This window comes from Oncorhynchus gorbuscha, linkage group LG05 (genome assembly GCF_021184085.1).
Source record: "Oncorhynchus gorbuscha isolate QuinsamMale2020 ecotype Even-year linkage group LG05, OgorEven_v1.0, whole genome shotgun sequence".
Classification (NCBI taxonomy): Eukaryota; Metazoa; Chordata; class Actinopteri; order Salmoniformes; family Salmonidae; genus Oncorhynchus; species Oncorhynchus gorbuscha.
The window spans coordinates 78,366,289-78,390,815 of NC_060177.1; the positions used below are offsets into that span (position 1 = coordinate 78,366,289).

Here is a 24,527-nt window from a genome sequence, read left to right on the forward strand (position 1 = left end):
AGCTAGTTTTTTTCAGAGTTTTCAGGTATCTTAAACTCACTGAAGGCAGATTTCCCAGTTCTGAGTTTACAGTTGTTTTGAGTGCAGCAGAAGTCATGCTGGATTGACAGCAAGGCCAATGTTGAATGTTTATGTTTTCAATCTTGGAAAAGAGACCCTTAAACCCAGACTTGGAACCACAAACCCACTCCACTGTATAATAGGCTAGTGATCGCTTTGCAAACCACTCATTGTTGAATTTGCGATTTCCAATGTTTATGTCCAATGGCCGATAAGCACCGATACGTTTTATCAATAATTTCGCTTCATTATTTATTCTCATATGACAAGGATTAAAAAGCATTTGCCAGTAGATTGTCGACTTGATTCATAATGATGAATGCAAGCTTGCTAGCTAAGATTTTGATAGTATGACAGTCCAGTCAAAGCTACTGTAGATATAAGGTGATTTGATGTAATTTTATCTGTGGCCAATGACCTTGAGCCTTCTTGGATGGACACTTCTAATGTAACTCTATGGCAGCACCCAATGGGCTTGAATTTTCGAGCTCTACCCTTAGATTTGGCAGTGATGTAGTGTCCCCATGAGTGACAGAACACTGAGCCAATCCCGTCACAACTAGAGAACATTACCCAATCACGGCACAACCAGAGAACATTACTAACACCTACTCTCCATATTTTTCGCTGGCTGGCCCAACACCACAGAAAGCACTGAGCTAGGCTGAAACACCTGCATTTTGGAGTTGACTTACTCAAGAAAGCAAAAAAGAGACCAGGTTTGTATGCAGCTTTATTCACTTTTTTTATGTTTATTTTTTACATTGTTTGCAAACTGATATGTGACACATATTAACGTCAATATAGCATGCAAAACAGGGGGAAAAGGTGGGGCCCTGAATGATGGGTTGCCACTGTCACATTCCAATGCTAAAAGTGGGGGGGACAAAAATGCAATTTTAGAATGTCGGGGGACATGTCCCCCCGTCCCCAGTGAAACTTGCGCCCCGGTAAAAATGTATGGAAAAAATGTACACTTATGTTATCATCATCCTTCTATTAAGATTGGGTCAACATAATCAGAGTAAAATAATTGATCATGTTTGGTGCTGTTCCATTGAACACTTTTCCCACCCTCTACCCGTGGAGTTTCCAATAATAGCAAGAGTGACGTTACCTCAACTTTCCATAGCAAAGGGAAGGGGATGGAGCCAGTAAAGCATTGGTCGACGGCTGTCGTATTTCACTAGCAAGCACACGATAGGCTCTTCACCTGAGTCCACTGCCCTATCATTACCACAACTGGAGGCCTGCCTGTGTTATTTCCGGAGCATCGTACGACAGGGGCCAGAAGATAATGAGCTTCTTTCGCTGAAAAATCAGTTTATTATGAAGTTGGGCTTTGACAATTTTAAAGGGTAAGGGATTGAAAACGTAAAGGTTTTAGGAGTAGTTTATAAACTAGACTGTATACGGTTCCCCTGGGTTAACATAAACAGTTTTGTTTTTCCTATTTCTTAGGGTTTAGGCTAAGACCTACAATATTAAAAACGACGTTTTTAATTGTTTTCTACAAATAGCCAGACATGTTCGACAGATAGATTGTCTCTCATCTCGCCGGAAGAAAGCCGACAGCAGCCGAACGCTCACGAGTTTACGGATTTGTCAGACACAAATCCCGAAACGCAACATGTTTGAAACGGGCAGAATCCCACTCGTTCTTCTCGACGTTACCTGCCTTATTCTCGGTATGTAGCCTACGTACTATACAGTTGTTGTTGGCAGTGTCATGGCCTATAGTTCCCTTTTCTGTGAGAAGTTATTATGCACTAGACAACTGCAGCTTAAACACCAGTCCCATTGAGGTATATCTTTATTACAACTTTATTGCAAATATGCTTTGCTAAGTCTGAATGAATGGGTGTCCTATTTCGCTGCTGATTCATTCTATTGCTCATCCACTAGAGATAGGCTACACTGCTGTGGTCAGTACCACAGTTATAATAGCATACAAGACAACACACAGTAAGACTGTGTAATATAATAACCAGGAGTTTTTCTTTCCCATGTCTTGACCAGGAAATAACTTTGTGTATATGTATATGAGTGATTCTCAAATTAGGGTACATTTCTGTGACCCTCGACTGCAAAGATGGAGTCTTCAGGGGTGGACTTAGTGATTTGGAGGCCTCAGGCCTACCTTTCATCGAGGATACTCATGTGTATCCTACCACGGAGGGGTTTTGAAATCTTCCACACCCCCTTTGAATCAGTATATATTTCTTATGACAGTTTGTGTGCATCACATGATATGATTGCAAATGTGACTTTCATTGAAATGAAGCTGCAGCAATGAGAAAAGAAAAGGAAGAAGATGACATTTTAACATTAAAAATGACCCACAATGTCTTCAGAATGTATTCAGACCCTTAATGACCTATGGTGGCTTCCGAAAGTATTCAGGCCCCTTAATGACCTACGGTGGCTTCAGAATGTATTCAGACCCTTAATGACCTACAGTGGCTTCAGAAAGTATTCAGACCTCTGAATGACCTACAGTGGCTTCAGAAAGTATTCAGACCCCTTAATGACCTACAGTGGCTTCAGGTATTCAGGCCCCTTAATGACCTACAGTGGCTTCAGAAAGTATTCAGACCCCTTAATGACCTACAGTGGCTTCAGGTATTCAGACCCCTTAATGACCTACAGTGGCTTCAGAAAGTATTCAGATCCTGTTTGCAATAAGGCACTAAAGTAAAACTGCTAAGAATGTGGCAAAGAAATTGACTTTATGTTCTGAATACAAAGTGCTATGTTTGGGGCAAATCCAACACAACACATCGTTGAGTACCACTCTTCATATTTTCAAGCATGGTGGTGGCTGCATCACGTTATGGGTATGCTTGTCATCGGCATGGAAAAGGGAGTTTTTTTTATGATGAAAATAAACGGAATACAGCTAAGCACAGGCAAAATCCTAGAGGAAAACCTGGTTCGGTCTGCTTTCCAACAGACACTGGGAGAGAAATTCACCTTTCAGCAGGACAATAACCTAAAACACAAGACCAAATATACAATGAAGTTGCTTATCAAGACGACATTGAATGTTCCTGAGTGGCATAGTTACAGCTTTGACTTAGCTTGACATTATGGCAAGACTTGAGAATGTCTGTCTAGCAATGATCAACAACCAACTTGACAGAGCTTGAATAATTTAAAAAATAACAATGTGTAAATATTGTACAGTCAAGGTGTACTTACGTAATCAAGATATATTAGTGTTTTATTTTTCATGTTTTTTTCTTCCATTTTGACATGACAGAGTATTTGGTGTAGTTCATTGACAAAAAAATGACAATTAAATCAAGCATAGCAACTGTGAGCTTCAAGCAGAAAAAACATGTTTTTTAAATGTTTTATTATGTCCAGCTCACGAAGCCCCTGATGTGTGGCCTGAGGCCATTGCCTCTTCCGCCTAATGCTAAGTCCACAACTGGTATTGATCTAAACTCTGTTTGGATCTGGGTCTTGATTCTCTGGGTAAGGGTCTTGGTCGCATGTAATGGTTTTCGACAAGACCATTGCTTTTGTAGTCTCTGAACTCATTGTGGTCAACACTGAGTACGATAACTCTGACAAGTCTTGTCAAGACATGTGACTAAGTAGTTGTTAGACAGCACAAAAGTGCCAGGGAACCTTGCTTTTTAAAATATGGAAGCAGGAGGGAGAACATTGCTTATTTTTAGGTTTTAAGATAGTTGGCCATCTCTGCTCAATGACATAAACAAACTTGTTTCTCTCATAATATAGTAGTGTCATGCTGTCATTCGTTACACAAAATCCTGCAACATCTTTCGTTACACAGAAACAAATAGCGAAAACACAAAACAACTCAAACCTCTGAAAACCTGTGTTTTGGTGTTTACCCTTTTGCCAAATCTCTATATTTCACATGGTCCTTAAAATGAAGCTAAAAGGATGGTACGTCGTGCCTACGAGTGACTTGGTTAGTGGCTAGTGTAGCACTTTTAAAATCCCTTTGAGCAATGTTCTATACTGGAGTTGTTCTCGATTCTTTTTCATCCTTTGTGATCAATTAGATGCAGTCAGAATGTTTTACAAAGGATGGCATATGGTGTCCATACTCCCCAACATTACAGGACAAGCTCTAATCAAAGACCTGTGACTGCTAGTTATCTCATTTTGGCTGTAATCGGCCAACGGAGTTGGCCAGAGGGTGGAACAGATAGCTATTTGAAGCACTCCTATTCATGTACACTCTAATGCTTAGAACAATTGCTGGTTGTGTAACCTGCGTGATACAAACAGCAAATTAAGTATCTGTGAAGTTTGGAAGTGGGAATAGAAGGATATTTTAATAAACAGCAAACCTACTTTGAACTTACAACAAACTCTGTTAAATATAGAAGCTGATGAAATGCGCTGTGCGGTGGAAACAGTGGGCCGTACTAGTCTATGTCGCCTTCTGCAGTGTGCAAATGAATGATACAAGAGAGAGGACTTACCTTGAGAAACAGAAAGAGATATCAGGACATGGAATTCTACTGCTACTCTTTTGAACTTATTTTTCAGCATTTGCTTTCATTGTCTGCATTCCCCACTCCTGGGCCACAGCAGCACCCCCACTGACTCTTCTATATCTTTCTGTTAGTGTTGTTGAGAATGCCAGGCTTCTGACATTGATTACCAATGTGTAATATCCCATTGGTGTCACATTGGATAGTTAGGCCTAGATCTCCATATTTCTCTTGGTAAAGGCCTAATGTTGTGGACAGTGAAAAAGAGGAGCGAGATAGAAATCAGATGAGAGCAGAGCAGTGTGAGAAAGTGATCCCAACTGTTAGAGGTCAGTTAGACTGTGTGCCTGAGTGAGTCTGACTGACATCATTAGAAGCATTTCGGCATCCATGCCAGCATCTCCATGACAACTCAGGTGTCAAATCAATGAGTTGATGTGCTGTCCACTCACATCCTGGACTCTATTAGTTATTTAGGAGACTCTACCTCCTCCATTATATTGACTTTTACCTTCATTTGCTAACTTTGCCATGGCTGGGCTATTTGGTAAGGTGAGCGGGAGGGAGAGAGAGAAATGGACTAACCAAATCAAGTGAAAACATGAACAAGCACGTCTTATTTGGTTATTGTTTTGTATCAGGTTTTGCCTAGCAAGTTCATTTCTCCTGTGACTTTTGATAAAAACATTTGGTCAAAAGCTTGTTGTACAGAATTACAAAAGATAGTTTGAACAAGGAGACTATTGCTGATTATCTTTCTCTCTCCAGTTGGGCTTCCCTTTGCGATCCTCACCCCTCAGCACAATCCCTTCAAAAGGGGTTTCTTCTGTAATGATGAGTCCATCAGATACCCCCTGAAAGAGGACACCATATCCTATCAGTTACTGGGGGGAGTCATGATCCCTTTCACACTGATTGTGGTAAGTCATTACCTCTGCCCTGTTCTCATATATTCTCCTCAAAATGTCATCAACATATCAGGCATATGTGTTTTAAAGGTTTGTGGTAAAACTGCAATTATATGAGACAATATGTTAACATATTCAATTGACGTCAGTTAAAGATGACTTTCTTGCTGTTACAGGTAGTCAGTGGTGAGTGCCTTGGCGTCTATATGACTCGTGTCAAAAACAAATCGTCCTTGAGGACTGCCTATGTGGCGCGAATTTATAAAGCAGTGGCCAGCTTCCTATTCGGGGCTGCTGCTAGCCAATCACTGACGGATATTGCCAAGTACTCGATTGGTCGACTGCGGCCGCACTTCCTGGCTGTGTGTAAGCCTGTGTGGGACCATATCAACTGCAGGGCCGGAGGCTATATCGAGAACTTCACCTGTACCGGGGACAAGGATATGGTAGACGAGGCCAGGTACAGTAAGAGCTCCGAGGGTTATATCTCAAAACCTGGGATACATCCCAAGAGAAAGCATTGCTACAAAATCAAAATGGAAAAACTTTTAACTGGGAAATGCAAGCTCAAAGGGTGTTTGCCATGCTGTAGCTTCCCCTAATCTCTTTTGTCTTTTTGTTTTTACAGACTTTCCTTCTTTTCTGGTCACTCATCTTTTTCTATGTACTGTATGCTGTTCCTTGCAGTAAGTATAGTAGATAATTGTTACATACAGTACATACAGGGAGGCTACAACAGTTCTTTCGGCCCTGAGCAATAGCTCCCTTTCATGATGTTGATGGTGTCCTTCTTTTCCTCTTGTAGCTGTATGTCCAGGCCAGACTGCAGACAGAGTGGGCCAGGCTTCTCAGACCCACCATACAGTTCTTCCTGATTGCAATGTCCGTCTACGTGGGACTGTCGCGCATCTCTGACTACAAACACCACTGGAGTGACGTACTTACTGGCCTCCTGCAGGGGGCGATAGTCGCAATACTCACGGTGGGTAGCTAGCTGTAGGGTATGGTTTAATACAGCAATGAACATGCTACCACCAAGGGCACTAGCATAATTAGGATAAACACATAAAGGAATTAGCAAACAAACCTTTTATTCTCATTCCCTTAGAGACAACATCACACACATTCATGGTTGTATCATGGTCATTTTCTCAGTTTTTGTCTCCATTGTATAAACAAAGCATGTTCTCTGCTCTACCAACACAGGTGTTCTATGCGTCCGACTTCTTCAAGAGGCCTGTTGATCCAGTAGAGATACAAGAGGAGACGTCCGAAACCAGTCTCCAGGACAACCCAGATAATGAGAACCACTATGGAAGCACAAACTGAAGCTTTGGCCACAACATGACTTATTGTAGCAGACAACGCAAGGAGGACTAGTAGCATGCTAAGTTCATTGGCATTGGCTGTTGTGGTGGTCACTTTGCCAGAGCCCTGAAGACAGCTGCTAGCCCTCTCAGTGCCAATGATATTGCCTAGGCAGTCTCCTATGGTTGGGTGTGTAGAGCTAATGATCTGTAGATTGGGTTTCTGGTCTTTGCATTAGGCTGCGAGGTCTGAGTTTGTTGGAGCTGTTGTGTTTGCATTGGTTTGAAGCTTTTGTTTGAAATGAATGGAATCCCAGTTGTTACAGTGAGCAGAGTGTCCATGTGTGCAGCAGTGGAGGCTGCTGAGGGGAGAAAGGCTCATTATAATGACTGGAATGGTTTTCATGTGTTTGATACCATTCCATCTATTACACTCCATTCCAGCCATTATAATGAGCCATACTCCCCTCAGCAGCCTCCACTGTTGTGCAGCCAGGCCAATAACAAATCTTACATCTGTGAACCCTTACTGTCCCAAAGCTTAAATGAAAGCCAGGAGACTTATTGAAATCTGAAATGGTGTACTATGTACTGTATATATTGTTTAATACTGCCTTAGCCAGATTGTTGCTGCTACTTGCTCAAAGCTCCCTGCAAACTCCTAACAAATGTGTCCAATAGTAGAAATCATGATGGCAACTACAGTTTGTTGTATCTTTTTTGAAGTACTGTTGTAAAACCTGTATCTGTGATCTGAGATAAAGAAAGATGGCATTCCATTTGGCTTCTTTGGTACGAGGAAAAGTGCTGTGTCTGAGACACACTTTGTAAACTGTAGAAATATGTGCATTGTTTTTGTGAGATCATCAGAGACAGAAACTACCCATACAGAAAGGCCAAACCCATACCTGTCAAATAGCCTGGGTAGGCTGCTTTTTGTTATTTCTTCAACCTTTAATTAACCATGATGTCCCATTGACATAAAGGGTCTCTTTTTGAAATGAGAGTTAAGTGGGGCCTCTGGGCCGCAGAGGCTCAGGAGGGAAGGCAGGGTGAGTTCTGAACACAAGGAACATATTCCCAATGACTGCTCAAAAGCCACAATACAGACTAGAGGCGTAGGCTACTCACCGCAAGTCTGGAAATATTTGTGTTCTGTCTCTGTTGTTCATCCCATTTCCCAATGTGGGTGTGTTCTCACCTGTCAGCCACACATATAAACTATGGGCATGCAAATGAGAACGAAATCACATTCAAATCAAAACAATTCGTATGTAACTTGCACCATAATTCACCTTAGTCCTTTAACTAACATCTGCTGTCGGTGCTTAGTTGCTGTCCGGTAAAAATGTGTTTTACCTAAATTACTGCGCAAGCAGTGAGGTACTACCATTTTTACTGTCTGTATAAGCTATAGGCTTTCAGTATGGCCTGCTCTCTGCGATTATTACCAGTTGAGTACTCAGAGAAGGACATTATAGCATGGTTTGGATAACAGCATGATCACCTGCTTGGGATCTATTTGAACAATGTCTTCATGCCATGTCTAATTACAGAGCGTTATAAGGTTCTGCTTTTGGGCTCTCCTCTACCCTGTACATGACTTTCAAGTCCCATTACTTTTCCTGGCCCTGTGATCTGACCAGGAAACACTCTGGGCCCTAATGGAGGCCCAGAGTTTCTCCATTGTGATTTTGGTCTGAAAAGAGATCACTTCTATTGTGTGTGACAGGAGGAGCCATTTGGTTCCTTCCAGCCTACCAGACATGTTCTATTCCTCTGTGAATCAATATTTGATGTTCTAAAGGACAGCCTCTCACCAAAGTAGAGCTTAATACTAAAGATTAATGGGGGACCTATCCAGAGAAGGACAATTTACAAAGAGATGATTTTAATAATATTGAAATTATATTATTACATTTTTCTGATTCAATGTTGTCATGAGACTACAAAGGGAAATATACTGCATACAAAATCGAAGATATTGAATAGAAGGAAACGTCATGTTCATCGTGTGATGTTCATGTGAAATGATCACATGACAAATGTATGTTCATGTGACTTTTGCATTTGGAAACTGCCTATAAAAGCTGGTATAGTTGAATTGATTTAATAGAAGGTCAAAACAGCTCATGCCTCGGTGCATGTCTGCGAAAGATCTAGGATCAAATACAACACTGCTACATCTCTCTAGAAGATGAACCAGTTAAGTTTGAAGTGTTCCATGTATTACATGGTATAACATATTAATTACATGGTTAATAAAGTATGTGTGAAACGTGCAAAGTGGTATAAATATGCTGTTTTTAATACCATAAACATAAGGCTACAGTCTGTCTGGACTAATTGAAATTCCAGATGCAGGGTACTAAACGCAAAAAAAACATACATTTCCACTGTCTTTTTGCATTTTATGTTGGACTCACTCATGGTAAATTGTGATTAGATTTGTTTAATTATATATACCCAGCATCACCTTAGTACGAAATGCAACAATGTCTGACACTGGGATGCCTCTTTTGGTTTTTCCTTTGTCACACGTTGTTCTGACCCGGATAATAGTGGTACACACGGCTGGGAACGAGACTATTTTGACCCAGACAATAGTCCTCTTTGACAGAAGCCCCATTCAAACTGTCACATGTTGCTCTCTCCCTCTTGCCAAGCAATGAGTGATGCTTTGGGTGATGCATTCTACAACTGAAGTGTTCAAATGAATCAACTAGGTACATTCTCTAAAATGCACAACTTAATGTTTAGAATAGTTTGAGTGCAAAAGTAAAAAATTAAATACCAGACATTTCTCATGTTTGTTATATAGATGATATTGCCTGCACTCCTGATGTGAAGTCAACCAGAAGACCAACTACATGTTGATACAACAGTAGCTAAGATGGGGAGACGTATGTTCATAATAAAGCTCTGCTCTGCCTTCTTAACAGCACTATCAACAAGGCAGGTCCTACAAGCCCTAGTTTCTACCTTCTTAACAGCACTGTCAATAAGGCAGGTCCTACAGGCCCTAGTTTCTACCTTCTTAACAGCACTGTCAACAAGGCAGGTCCTACAGGCCCTAGTTTCTACCTTCTTAACAGCACTATCAACAAGGCAGATCCTACAGGCCCTAGTTTTGTTGCACCTGGACTACTGTTCAGTTTTATGGTCAGGTGCCCAAAAGAGACACTTAGGAAAATTACAATTGTCTCAGAACAGGGCAGCACGGCTGGCCCTTAAATGTACACAGAGAGCTAACATTAATAATATACAGGTTAATCTCTCATGGCTCAAAGTAGAGGAGAGTTTGACTTCATTACTACTTGCTTTTGTAAGAAGTGTTGACAAGTAGAATGCACCGAGGTGTCTGTTTAAACTACTAGCACACAGCTTGGACACCCATGCATACCCCACAAGACAAGCCACCAGAGGTCTCTTCACAATCCCCAAGTCCAGAACAGACCATGGGAGGCACACAGTACTACATAGAGCCATGATTACATGGAACTCTATTCCACATCAGGATACTAATTTAAGCATTAGAATCAGATTGAAAAAAGCAGCTAGTGGGGATCCCTAATAATAATAATAATAATAATAATACAAATACAAAATTACCACTTATTCTGGCTAACCTTTTTAGCTAACATTCCACTCCTGTCATTTAAATGAGGGGATCCCCACTAGCTGCTTTTTTCAATGGCAAGGAGTGGAATGTTAGCCAGGTTAACTACTACCCTCTGGTGGCTAAAAGTAGCATTGCAGTAGGTGGAATGTACAGAGAGGCAAATGCATGACGTTAGCAAAGGATTTGACAGATTCCATGTTCAAGAGTAAAACTTAATCTTATTCAAAACATTTGGAATGCAAGGTCAAATAAGAGTAATATAGATCTCACAACTAGGACTTGCCATGTTGAATGAATCAAAACGAAAGCAGAGCCGTATTGGTCCAGACTAATGTTCAAAGAGCTGTACTAGATCTGGGAAACGTGATAGCAAGAGTTTTACAATAAATGTGGATACCTTTACTTCCATTGTATCAAACAAGTAACACCCACCATTCCTGCTTTACAGAAATGTTTACACATGAGCCCTGACAGGAACTACCCAATAGACATTGCAGCAGTGGTATTTAACCCTCGTGTGGTGTCCGGGTCTGTGGGACCCACTTTCAATGTTTACTAAAAGAAAAATGATACAATGAATGAGACTCATTGGCCTTGGCTCATTTTCTGTGAATAACATGTAAAATAACACATTTTCATTGAGTGTACACTGTGCACCTCCCTACACATTTATATTACATATGTGGTATTCGGGTCCACTGGACCCGAGGGTAATAAAAGTGTGGAAATGTGTGTCTGTAGGTGAAAACAAGTCAAAATTAAACAAAAAGGTTTGCTACATGCCTTCACTCTGTCTTCCTCCTCCCTGGGCCTGTTGTTTCAACATAAGACCAAGAACCTGTCTGTCTCCCTGCCTGTCTGCCTGTATCCCACTTTTCTCACACTCCTTACCCTTTGTAGTGTGTGAAACTACACAATGTCTTGCAGGAACCTGCACAATGTTACTACAATACATTATTTCAATACATTATTTGGATACATTGTAAAAAATTCACTATTTTCCCGCAACCTTCCCCAGCCAGGTGCAAATTGGGGGAGGGACACAACTAATAAATAGCTTTGCATGTGTGGCTCCTTACCACAATCAGTCAGTATGGCAAAAATAATCTCTACTCTTGCAGAGAGAGAAGCTAGTGTGGAAGAAGCATCTTCCACTTTGGAGGTGAAGAATTTTCCAAAAGAGTCTGACAGTGAGTTGGAAGAAGAGGATGAGATTGACCCTCAGACAGACCCAGGACCAGCCCATCAGCAGCCCTGCACCCAACATTACTGTTGATGAGCAGCTTATGCCATTTATGGGTTGCTGCCCCTTCAGGCAGTACATACTGTCTAAACCCACAATATGAAATCAAGAACTGGGCTGCCTGTGATGATGGTTCATCATATGCGTGGAACTTGCAAGTGTATACGGGGAAGCCAGATGGAGGAGCCCCTGAGAAGAACCAAGGGATACGGGTTATTCTGGACGTGACACAGGGACTCCGTGGTCACATCACCTGCAATAACCTTTTCACTTCACATAAGCTGGGACAGAAGCTCAAGAGGAAGCTGACGATGGTAGGAACAGTACAAAAAAAGCAAGCCAGAACTCGCACCTCAGCTGATGAATACCTGGAACAGGCCTATCGATTCCTCTATGTTGGTGTTCATGCCTGACACGTCCCTAGTGTCCTACGTGCCAAAGAAAGGCTAAAATGTGGTACTCATGAGTATGCTGCATAGGGATGGGAGAATCTGTGGCCAGGAGCATCAAAAAACAGAAATCATAATGGATTACAATTCCACAAAAGGAGGGTGGACAATTTAGACAAGCTGGTGACTGGCTACAGCTGCAAAAGCAGAACCCTACGCTGGCCACTTGTGATATTCAACATCTTGGCATACGACACACGTTTGTCATCTGGATGGCATCGAACCCAGATTGGAACAGAGGGAAGCTCCAGAGGGGGCTCTTTTTCAAGGGGCTAGGGCAAGGCATTGGTAAGACCTCAAATCCCGAGGAAGCAACATATCCCAAGGACCCCAGCTTCTGCAGCCATCGTGAGGATGCTGGTGCCCCATCCGCCCAACCCACAGAAGTAACAACTCCAATACCGGAAGTATGTGCTTATGTCTGACTCTCCTACCTTGGCCTGTGGTAACTACGTGAGTTCAGGAATGTTACATCTCACAGAGTGTTTTCAGATTGGAGCCGGTAGCAACAAGAAGCGCTGCAGTGTGTGTGGACCCAAAGACAGAAAGACACAGTACACATGCATCAAGTGAAAGAAATAGATTTGTTAAATTCTGTCCGTGTGTAGACCAGCCTTAATGCATTTTCATGGGGGGTATTTAATAGTTTCATAAAATTCTATGTAAAATTTGTCCTTCCAATTTGTTCAGTTCAAAGCAATAAACACAAGAACAAATATAAGATGAAATTAGGTTAAGATAAACATGATTTATTCCACCCATGTCTTACTTATAGATTGGTTTACAAAAATAAGTGCTATTGATATGTGATCTAGCAGATGTGAATGGCTAATATTAACCATGTAAGGAATTGTCCATTTTGCTGTAATTGATAAGTCAACATTAAGTAATTTTACATAAATTGTTATGCTGTATTGTTATAAAAACCCAATAATGTTGGTCCAGACCTGCTAACATTGGATGAATAATAAAATGACCACACAAGGGTTCAAAGCCATAGATTTATTTAAATCAATTTTGAAATGCGCCGTTTGACTGAATGTGCTGCATTTTTAGAGGTGCAAGAATGACAATTCATATCCTGTTAAATCAATATATTTTGAGACCACCCGGTTTTAATTCTGACAAGATAAAAGTGAAATTCATGAACGAAGTTAAGAAATTAAAACTACCCTAAATACAGTATATTAAAACCCCCAGTGCAACAGAATGCAGGGATTCTCCTTTATTTCTCACATGATCATTTATACCCTTCCAAGTAGAAAATCTGCTGGACCTGCACACCCTACCATAAAGTCACATTTTACCACAGCTCTCCAGGGTTGTAAAATTTTATTTATTCTTTGGAGAAATCTGTACATGGAGGTTCTGGCCTTCAGTAGCTCACATATAATATTAGGACAACGGGGCCAAGACAGGTAGCAAAGCACACTGAAGGACCAGGAGCAGTTTCACACATTATTCAAAGCTGGAGAGGAAGGTCAACACAATCTCCTTCAGTTTGGCATCAGCTGTAGGTGAGATCATGCCATCAGTCCTGGAAAGAAACAAGGGTGTCCCATCAGTTCAGATGAAGTGTATATCAACGCATGTTACCATTTTAACACTAACCACTGTTGACTTATAACTCAGATCATTGTGGTAGTCCCATGTGTTACCTGATTGTGGTGAGCAGGTCCTGGTGTTGGCTGAGGACGTGCCCAAGGAAGGCCTTCTCAAACCTGGTGATCTTGGAAGGGTCCATCTTGTCCAAGTGACCTCTGACACCGGCGTAGATGACAGTCACCTGCTCCTCAATGGCCATTGGGCCTATGGGAGGGAAATAAATACATTTAAATAAAAATTGTGGGCCTTGCGGACAACAAAAATATAAAACTTTTAGCATACTGGTGGCGACACTCACAGTACTGTCCCTGCTTAAGCAGCTCGGTGAGACGGACGCCCCTGTTGAGCAGCTGCTGGGTGGCAGCGTCCAGGTCGGAGCCGAACTGGGCGAAAGCAGCGACCTCACGGTACTGGGCCAGCTCCAGCTTCATGGTACCAGCCACCTACACAGAAAGGACCAATTACATCATGGATTTAGGAGACAGATTCAAGTGAAAAAAAATATATACTGTGGGCCAACTGATGAACTGCAAGGAAGTTGATCCGCATTTATCCAAAGACAGTCTCCTTCAGAACCACAGTTCGTACCTGCTTCATGGCCTTGGTCTGGGCAGCTGATCCAACTCTGGACACAGACAGACCCACATTGATGGCTGGGCGGATACCTTTGTAGAACAACTCAGTCTCCAAGAAGATCTGCCAGGGAGAGAGCACACATCTTGTTTAAGGATAACATTAATCTTTGACATGTTTACTGGAAATGACATCCATCCACATGACACCCACCTGTCCATCAGTGATTGAGATGACGTTGGTGGGGATGTAAGCAGACACGTCTCCGGCCTGGGTCTCAATGACGGGCAGAGCGGTCAGGGAGCCGCCGCCAAAGTTGTCGTGCATCTTGGCGGCCCTCTCCAGCAGACGGGAGTGCAGGTAGAACACATCACCGGGGTAGGCCTCACGACCGGGGGGACGACGCAGCAGCAGGGACATCTGACGGTAGGCTACAGCCTGGAGAGTAGGGAGAGGAGAGAATACAGCTGTTGAACATGGATGAAGTCACTGTGCGAGCCCAGCTCATTATTTTTTTCCCTCCATGAAGTAGCATCACACTCAAGACTCCACTCAGCCCCATCTTCCCCTTCTCACCTGCTTGGATAAATCATCATAGATGATGAGGCCATGCTTGCCGTTGTCCCTGAAGAACTCTCCCATGGAGCAGCCTGAGTAGGGGGCCAAGTACTGCAGGGGAGCAGCATCAGAGGCTGTAGCAGAAACCACAATGGTGTACTTCATAGCATCAGCATCAGTCAACCTCTTCACCAGCTGCGCCACAGTGGATCTCTTCTGGCCGATGGCAACGTAGATACAGTACAGCTTCTTCTTCTCATCTTTGCCTTCGTTGAAACGTCGCTGGTTGATTATGGTGTCAATGGCAATAGCGGTTTTGCTGTTTTATTGGAAAAGGAATTTGTATTAGATTACTTTGCTGGTATACTTGTGCTCTGGAGCGTCTGGGGAATCAAATCTGAAAAGACGCAGCAGTAGAATGGAAACACTCATATCATAGCTAATAATTACTGCAATTATGAAGGCATGGTTTCTAAGTAGAATGAAAGGCAGTAGCAATTGGTTGAAATTAGAAGTCAAAGGATTAATTAGCGCCCATTTCAAGTTTACATAACCTGTTTTTGGACACCGATTATGGCCGATTACATTGCATTCCACAAGGAAACTGCGTGGCAGGCTGACCACCCGTTACTCGAGTGCAGCACGGAGTCAAGGGAAGCTGCTAGCTAGCATTAAACTTAGAAGAAAAAAAACAATCTTCACATAATCACTAGTTAACCTAGTAATATATAGTCAACAATGTGTAGTTAACTAGCTTATCCTGCATGGCATATAATCAATGCGGTGCCTGATAATTTATCATCGAATCACAGCCTACTTCGCCAAACAAGGGATGATTTAACAAAAGCACATTCGCAAAAAAAGCAATTGTTGCACGAAGGTACCTAACCACAAACATCAATGCTTTCCATAAAATCAATACACAAGTACACTTTTCAAATCTGCATATTTATTCAAGAAATTCATGTTAGTAGGCTATATTAACTTGGGAAATTATGTCACTTTTCTTTCATTGCAAGCAGAGTCAAGGTATATGCAACAGTTTGGGCAGCCTGGCTCATTGCGAAAGAATTTGCCATAATTATGACTAACATTGAAGGTTGTGCAACGTAACAATATTTAGACTTAGGGTTGCCGCCCGTTCGATTAAATACGGAACGGTTCCGAAAGAATAAACATTTTGTTTTTGAAACGAGTTCCCGAATTTGACCATATTAATGACCAACGGCTCGTATTTCTGTGTTTATTATTTTATAATTGGGTCTGATTTGATAGAGCAGTCTGTTTAAGCAGTGGTAGGCAGCAGCAGGCTCGTAAGCATTCACTTTCCTGCGTTCGCCAGCAGCTCTTAGCAATGCTTGCTTCAAAGCGCTGTTTTTGACTTGAATTGACTTTAAGCGTATCAAATCCTGAGATTAGGCTGACAATACTAAAGGTGCCTATTAGAACATCCAGTAGTCAAAGGTAAATGAAATACAAATGGTATAGAGAAATAGTTGACGTCATAATTCCTATAATAACTATAACCTAAAACTTATCTGGGAATATTGAACCACCAGCTTTCATATTCTGAGCAAGGAACTTACCCAACATTAGCTTTTTTACATGGCACATATTGCACTTTTACTTTCTAATCCAACAGTGTGATTTTACATTATTTAAACCAGTTTCATTATTTATTTGAGACTAAATATATTGTATTATTTATATATTATAATAAGTTAAAATAAGTGTCATTGAATATTGTTGTAATTGTCATTATTACACACACTAAAAATCTGCCAAATAATCGCTATCGGCTTTTTTGGGTCCTCCAATAATCGGTATCGCTGTTAAAATCATAATCGCTTGACCTCTAGTTGAAATAGTCTTCTACCCTCCTGGATAAAGCTAATTAAATTAGCATGGTAGAATATTAACACAACTGTTTATTTATTATACATTACTCATCCATATTCTCAGAGGTCGACTGATTATCATTTTTCAACACCGATACAGATTATTGGAGGACCAAAATTAGCCAGTAACGATTAACCAGACGATTTTTATATATTTGTTTATACATTTGTAATAATGACAATCACAACTGAATGAAGACTTAATATAATAAATAAAGATTCATTTAGTCTCAAATAATGAAGCATGTTCAATTTGGTTTAAATAATGCACAAACAGTGTTGGGGAAGAAAGTAAAAGTTTAAGTTAGTTGCTGAGAACATATGAAAGCTGGTGGTTCCTTTTAACATGAGTCTTCATAATATATAATATATAATAATAAATGCCATTTAGCAGACGCTTTTATCCAAAGCGACTTACAGTCATGTGTGCATACATTCTACCTATGGGTGGTCCCGGGGATCGAACCCACTACCCTGGCGTTACAAGCGCCATGCTCTACCAACTGAGCTACAGAAGGACCAGTTAAGAAGTTTTAGGTTGTAGTTATAGGACCATTTCTCTATACCATTTGTAGGCCTTTCTAAATCAACCTGGCCGGGGTATCCTGGAAGGACATTGATCTCATCCCGTCAGTAGAGGATGTCTGGTTATTATTTTTTAAATGCCTATCTCACCATCTTAAATAAGCATGCCCCATTCAATAAATTTAGAACAGGTATAGCCCTGATTCTCTCCAGACCTGACTGCCCTTAACCAACACAAAAACATCCTATGGCGTTCTGCATTAGCAGCAAACAGCCCCCATGATATGAAACTTTTCAGGGAAGCTAGAAACCAACACACAGGAAGTTAGAAAAGCCAAAGCTAGTTTTTTAAGCAAAAATTTGCTTCCTGCAACACTAACTCAAAAGTTCTGGGACACTAAAGTCCTTGGAGAATAAGAACACCTCCCAGCTGCCCACTGCACTGAGGATAAGAAACACTGTCATTACCGAAAAATCCACTATAATTGAGAAGTTCAATAAGCATTTTTCTACAGCTGGCCATGCCTTCCACCTGGCTACCCCTACGCCGGTCAACAGCACTGCACCCCCCCACAGCAACTTGCCCAAGCCTTCCCATTTCTCCTTCTCCCAAATCCAGTCAGCTGATGTTCTGAAAGGGCTACAATCTCTGGACCCCTACAAAATTAGCTGGGCTAAACAATCTGGACACTTTCTAAAAATTCTGCCGAAAATGTTGCACCCCGATTTACTAGCCTGTTCAACCTCTATTTCGTGTTGTCTGAGATTCCCAAAGATTGGAAAGCAGCTGCGGTCATCCCCCTCTTCAAAGGGGGGGACATTCTTGAACCAAACTGCTACAGACCTACAGTGGGGCAAAAAAGTATTTAGTCAGCCACCAATTGTGCAAGTTCTCCCACTTAAAGATGAGAGGCCTGTAATTTATCATAGGTACACTTCAACTATGAACGACAAAATGGAAAAAAAAATCCAGAAAATCACATTGTAGGATTTAATGAATTTATTTGCAAATTAGTGGAAAAATAAGTATATATGCCATTTAGCAGACGCTTTTATCCAAAGCGACTTACAGTCATGTGTGCATACATTCTATGTATGGGTGGTCCCGGGGATTGAACCCACTACCCTGGCGTTACAAGCGCCATGCTCTACCAACTGAGCTACAGAAGGACCACTAGTATTTGGTCACCTACAAACAAGCAAGATTTCTGGCTCTCACAGACCTGTAACTTCTTTAAGAGGCTCCTCTGTCCACTTGTTACCTGTATTAATGGAGGACAGAGGCAAGGAAATGACTGAGTGAGGAAAGAGAGCTGGAGATCACAAGGAAACCTACATCAAAGCAGATGCTCACAGTGATGAACCCCACTGGGACACAAAATACCCCTGGATTCAAGATCCAAGTTCCCTTCCTGGCAACAGGAGTGGGGTGGAAGCCACCTTCTTGAGAAGAGAAAAGCAACTCAAAAAAAGAGCCAGAATGGAGAATAGCATACACAGCTCAAGTCCATGAAATGGTGGAGACAAGAGCAGTGAAGAAACTCAGAGCTCATTGTCAGCTGGAAGGGGCCAGTATGGTATGTCAGCCACTTGGTGGCGCTAAACCCGCACTCTCTCACAACACCTGTGCGACTGGTATGGAACAGCAGCCAGAAGTTGAGGGGTCAGCATGAATGACCTTCTGCTGAAAGGGCCTGATGTCCTCAATCCCATCCGAGCAGTACTACTCAGGTGCAGGAGAGACGTCCATGCTACCCCTCGGCGACATTAAGAAAATGTACAATTCTGTGTGGTTGGAAGACCTGGAGATGCACCTCCACAGATTTCTCTGGAGAGATACTGAGGAAGAGATTGAAGAGTATGCGATCACCAGAGTCAACATTGGCGATTGACCAGCAGGGTGCATTGCGCAATTGGCTATGAGAGAGACAGCCAAACTGCCCATGTTTGCTCACCTGGAGGAGGAACGTAGGATCCTTGAAGAGGACACCTATGCCGATGACATCCTGACTTCCCATAATGACTTGCAAAAGCTGGACCAGAACACCAAAAGGGTTGAAGAGATCCTGAAGGCAGGCGGCTTCTTCCTCAAGCCCTGGGTCCGGTCAGATCAAAGTGGGAGGCAGGAGATCGCACCAGGAGAACAAGGAGCGCAGTCAAGCACAGCACTCATTCTCCCAAACCAAATGAGGGAAGGAGACAATAAAGCCCTTGGAGTTGGATACCTTGTACCTCATGACTTCAATCAATTTCTCAAAGAGGAAAAAGAAAATGAGTCGGCCAAAATCTCCTTGATGAAGAGGTGAGAGGGAAAACTCCAAACCCACTGACAAGAAAAGAACTGCTGAGCCAGATAGCTAGCCTGTATGACCCAATAGCCCTCGTCACACCTGCCAAACAAAAGGGTGCCATTCTTGTCAGAAAGGCATTTCAGGAAGCTGGAGGCAGAACTCTGACCTGAGACACTTGGGACGAACCTTTTGTCAGAAAATTTGAGGGAAGAAGCCATCCAATTCTTTGAGGAATACACACATCTTGGCCAAATCACCTTTCACAGAAGCCTCACACCAGTCAACTGGATTGGAAAACCTTGAGGAATAACTTTCTCTGATGGAAGTGACAAGAGCTATGGAGCCGTAGTGTACTTAAGATGGGAGACCCAGCAAGACATCAAAGTCAGACTGGTTGAATCCAAAGCAAAGCTCACACCATTGGACCAAAAGGGAGAACCAGTCAAATCTGAAATCTGCTGTGCAGTCTATGCAGCACGACTTCGAAAGTACGTTGAAAAGCACAGTCGAATAGAAACTGAACGATGGCTCCATCTACTGGACAGTCAAACTGTGTTGGGAGCAATCCAGATAGACAGCTATGGATATGAAACTTTGTTTGCGAATAGAGTTGGAGAGATCCAGAAATCCACATCCGTAGAAGACTGGTGGTGGATCCCAGGAGGCCTGAAGTGCTGACATCATAACAAGAGGGGCAGCCCCAGAAGACCTCCAGGAAGATTCCATGTGGCAGGATGGACCAGCATTCCTGAGGCAACCTGTGAAAGAGTGGCCACATAAGTCAGCCAAAGAAATCGCTGCGTATGCCAAGGAAGGCATAAACAAACTTCGAAGGAAAGCTTCCTCGGCAGCACTGACCAGAGCGCAGACCAGATGAACCCAAGACTCGGATCCGAAGATCACCAGCCGGCTCTGCGGTAACGAAACTGATTGACATCAGGAAATTCAGCAAATTCAGCAGTCTGACCAGGCTGATCCGAGTCATTGCCTGGGTTTGGAGAGCCACAACAAGATGGAAAAATGGTGACCAAGAATTCAGCCTCAGATAAACCGAAGTGGGAGGACGCTCTTTCAACAAACTGGAGGTCCAGAGCCAAACAAGCTGTACTCACTGTCGGGGAGTGTGAAGATGCACTAAGAGACTTGTTCCTTGCAGCTCAAGAAGGTATAACCTTTCAAGACACCACTCTCAACAGACTCGCTGTTTACAGAGATAAAGAGACTGGGCTCTCAGTTTGTGGAGGAAGGTTCCAGATCTTTGATGAGGACGAAACTGCCTTACCAATTCTACCATGTGAGGCATGGATATCCACTCTCCTTGCTCAAGAGGCCCATGGTGCAAACCATGAAGAAATAGCAGGCACACTCCTCCGGATGAGGAAGAAAGCCTGGGTGATAAAAGCCGGAAGCTGGCTAAAAAGAGAGTTGACAACTGTGTGGTGTGCAGAAAGGCCAGGACCAGAAAGTGCCAACAGATCATGAGTGACCTTCCATCCGAGCGGATAACACCAGCAAGACCATTTGAGTACACAACAGTGGACTTATTTGGAGTGTATCAAGTCAAGGACGAAGTGAAAAAGAAAACCAAGCTCAAGGTGTGGGGTATCATCTTCTGTTGCATGGGATCCAGAGCTAACCACACAGATGTTGTCAGTGACCAGTCGACTGAAGGCTTTCCTACTGGCTTACCAAAGATTCACGGCACTGAGAGGGCACCCCAAAAAATTGTGGTCAGATCCTGGAAATAACTGTGGTTGCCAGACGTGCCCTCAAAGAACTCTACCTCTTCTTGGCTCAACTAAGTAAATCTGAGCTTGAAAATGAAGCTTCCAAGCATGGGACAGAATGGAGCTGGAAAATCCACCCAGCAGACTCCCCTCACAGGAATGGAGCTGCAGAAGCAGCTATTCGTACTGTGAAGCTGGCTTTGCACAACCTAGGAGGAGAAGGACTCTTCACATGGAGTGAGTTTCAAACATTTCTCTATACAGCTGCTAACCTTGCCAATGAGAGGCCCATAGATGCAAGAACTCAAAGCCTGGAGGACTGCATAGAATACATCAGCCCAAATTCCCTTCTGCTTGGACGGATTGGACCCAGAGGAGATCTTGGATGCTTTGATTTTGAAAGCTACCCATACAAAAGATTGAGAGCTATCCAAACAGAAGTTGACCGGTCCTGGAGGAAGTAAAGTCAGTTAGCTGGGCACAACCTATTCGTGAGGAGTAAATGGCACACAACACATAGGAATGTGGCTGTTGGAGATGTTGGCTGGATGGCTGACCAAAATGCCTGGAGGGATCACTACAAACTAGCCAGAGTCATCAGTGTCAACATTGACAAAGAAGGGCATCGTTAGAGATGTGCATGTCAGAACTTTACCCAGCTACCCAGTCCCAACTGTGAAGCCTGCTCAAGAGAAGTCAGACTGCTCTTTCAAATCAAAGACTTAATTATAATAAACTTACAAATACAAGCCAACTTACCTTGGCTCCTTGCTCCACTCGTAACAGGTGGCCAGCCTGCCACGCAGTCTCCTCGTGGAGTGCAATGTAATCGGCATCCAAAAATGAAGATTACCGATTGTTATGAAAACTTAAAATCGTCCCTAATTTATCGGCCATGCAGATGAATCAGACGACCTCTATGCTCAATCCCCAGTTAGCCCTACTAAAGGAATAGAGGTATTTTCTAAGATGGCATCTGGCCATCTGTGTTTACCCAGTCTGCCGGTCACCGATGATCAGCTCACGCTGGCCACGCCCAATGGGCACCAGGCTGTCCACGGCCTTGATGCCAGTCTGCATCGGTTCCTTCACAGAGATACGGGGGATGATGCCAGGGGCCTTCAGACCCACACGCCTACGGATGCTAGACCCAAGAGGACCCTGAGGGACAGAGTAGGGTTAATGCCATTCTGATCAGACCCGATATGCCCAGGCTGTAGTTAACCTCTAATCACAACCCAAGGACTCCGAAAGGATCAGACAGGAGATCCTGTTTCTTATGTAGTCTTCAAGGTGTTTTAGTATAAAATACATTTCTATTTCACATTAATTCTCAATGTACAAAAGTCCTATTCTAATAATAACTAGCAATTAACTACACTATTTATTTAAAAAAAAATCTGCCCTCACCTTTCCATCGATGGCATTGCCCAATGCATCCACCACGCGACCCAGCAACTCTTCACCAACTGGCACATCCACGATGGCACCAGTCCTCTTCACGATGTCACCCTCTTTGATCAGCTTGTCATTACCGAACACCACAACGCCAACATTGTCAGGCTCCAAGTTCAGAGACATACCCTAGAAAAGAGGATAAAAGACAATGGTAAAATTATGAAGACGACAGTGGTTAGGTTGAACAGAAGCTCTTTCAATGCAACATGGTTCCGTTAAATTCATAAACTGTCTAGATCAGCACCTTGAGCCCAGAGGAGAACTCCACCATCTCCTCAGCCTGAACATTCCTGAGACCGTACACTCTGGCAATACCATCACCGATGGAGAGCACACGGCCAGTCTCCTCCAGATCAGCACTTGTGTCAGCCCCCAGGATCTTCTCCTCCAAGATTGAGGACACCTCAGCCGTGCCTGGGAGAAAGAACCCACTCATCAAAATATGGACTCAACTTGACAGTCAACATAACTCCTCATTTTTGTTAGTATTATATAGCCATAGAGGAATCCCTTTTATGTTTGTATAGGGAGAAATAGCAACAATTGATAGTGACTGGTAAGGAGCTGAATGTGACATAAAAAAATTAACCCATCCCAAATTGATTTTTCCAAAAGATCAGAACCTAGACTATTTTACAAGGTATTGTGTCGCACTGCACCTTCAAGTGTACATCCTGATGGCCCCTGCTCATTTAAATAGGTACTTGTGGCAAAACAGGATTTCTGACCTAAATAGTAAGTGTCATTAAAGGTCATTCGTTGAGTCAATCATTCGCTTTACGCACCAGTCTTTGCAGCAAGACATGGTCTGTGTGTATGAAGGTGAGTCACTCCTACACTGGCGGCGGCAACATTCTTGGACACCTAGAATGAATGCAAGCATGGTCAGTTATTATTCAAGACAAGTGCTATTGTACTGATGCAATGGGAAATAAATCGCACTATGTATATTGGAATCGCTAGCTGCGTTACAATGAACTGAAATCAAAACATATGCCCCAAGGCATTAGCCCAAACGTTGTTAGTTAGCTAGGTTGTCCGCAATATGTCCTCTCTTGACTGCTGGCAATGCCAGTTAAACCACCACTACAAAAACATTTTTCAAAACAAGAAACTACACTGTAGTTAACTAATTATAATTATATGAACTTGTTCTGTGCAAGGCGGAACATTCTGTATGTAAAAGACCCTGACCTTCACAGAACTTAGCTAACTAACGGATAGCATGCTAAACTAACGTTACAAAGCTAGCACAGCCATTTTACGGGACCGTAGTGTAGTTGAAGTGCGCATAAGTGCATTCATTGAAAGGGAAAAAAACGAAATGAAATGTGCAATGAATGAGTTATACAAACAGCAATGTAACGTTATAAAATAAATATCAAGACATCAGGTCGAGTGGCATGAGATGCCTTGCTGGGTCATGACGTTCTAGACAAGCGTGTGAAGGTGGAGGCCTTTAAAGGCCTACCCTTCATACATCCACTGCATTGACATTTTAATTCGTGCAATGCAAATAGTCTTACATTCAACAACCAAATCAATTACTCACAAATCCAGCCCGTCTGGGCAGGCTTCTGGCCAGAGCCGCTGCAACACGCACGGATAACATCTCTAAAGGGAGAATGTGAGTTGTCCTCCACCACCTGCAAAGACCAGCTAGTTTTACTTAGAGGGTGTCCTATGTATGCGAATGACCTGGGGGGTGGCTGGCTTCGTTCTTCTTCATTTTATGTCATCCGTGATGACAGCCTGTCATTTCAAATCGTTACTGCCATCTACTGTAGTGGAGTTCAAGTTTCAGCTGCTATGTATGAGTGGTAAA

At 42.7% G+C, this 24,527-nt stretch overlaps 2 protein-coding genes across 4 annotated transcripts; one reads left to right on the forward strand and one right to left on the reverse strand.

Annotated features, from left to right (window-relative positions):
• The first annotated feature begins 1,238 nt into the window (after positions 1-1,238).
• Positions 1,239-7,532, forward strand: LOC124035268 (phospholipid phosphatase 1-like). Of its 3 annotated transcripts, none has more exons than XM_046348718.1 (7): positions 1,239-1,418; positions 1,522-1,748; positions 5,307-5,458; positions 5,623-5,906; positions 6,075-6,132; positions 6,252-6,428; positions 6,653-7,532. In XM_046348718.1, exons 2-7 carry the CDS (start codon positions 1,691-1,693, stop codon positions 6,773-6,775), a joined length of 852 nt encoding a protein of 283 aa, XP_046204674.1. In that variant the 5' UTR covers positions 1,239-1,418; positions 1,522-1,690; the 3' UTR covers positions 6,776-7,532. The 3 variants fall into 3 exon arrangements, with proteins under 3 accessions (XP_046204674.1, XP_046204676.1, XP_046204673.1); XM_046348720.1 differs by having other exon boundaries at positions 1,581-1,748; XM_046348717.1 differs by having other exon boundaries at positions 1,239-1,748.
• A 5,850-nt stretch (positions 7,533-13,382) lies between these two features.
• On the reverse strand, positions 13,383-24,410 carry LOC124036543 (ATP synthase subunit alpha, mitochondrial-like). Its single transcript, XM_046351251.1, has 11 exons — positions 24,255-24,410; positions 23,488-23,566; positions 22,947-23,116; positions 22,655-22,828; positions 22,239-22,405; positions 14,822-15,122; positions 14,459-14,683; positions 14,261-14,368; positions 13,971-14,115; positions 13,726-13,876; positions 13,383-13,604 (listed from the first exon to the last, which is right to left on the reverse strand). The coding sequence occupies exons 1-11, from the start codon at positions 24,312-24,314 to the stop codon at positions 13,526-13,528; spliced, it is 1,659 nt and encodes a 552-aa protein (XP_046207207.1). The 5' UTR covers positions 24,315-24,410; the 3' UTR covers positions 13,383-13,525.
• Between the last annotated feature and the right edge of the window lie 117 nt (positions 24,411-24,527).

Bases quoted from the DNA above. Each gene is read 5' to 3' on its own strand.
- LOC124036543 (XM_046351251.1), bottom strand. From the start codon at position 24,314: ATGTTATCCGTGCGTGTTGCAGCGGCTCTGGCCAGAAGCCTGCCCAGA. The intron at 23,117-23,487 runs GTGCGTAAAGCG...TCTTTCTCCCAG, and splicing joins ATGTCTTGCTGCAAAGACTG to GCACGGCTGAGGTGTCCTCA. The intron at 15,123-22,238 runs GTAAACACAGAT...CCAATAAAACAG, and splicing joins ATCGGTGACCGGCAGACTGG to CAAAACCGCTATTGCCATTG.
- LOC124035268 (XM_046348717.1), top strand. From the start codon at position 1,691: ATGTTTGAAACGGGCAGAATCCCACTCGTTCTTCTCGACGTTACCTGC. The intron at 5,907-6,074 runs GTACAGTAAGAG...TTGTTTTTACAG, and splicing joins GATATGGTAGACGAGGCCAG to ACTTTCCTTCTTTTCTGGTC. The intron at 6,133-6,251 runs GTAAGTATAGTA...TTCCTCTTGTAG, and splicing joins ACTGTATGCTGTTCCTTGCA to CTGTATGTCCAGGCCAGACT.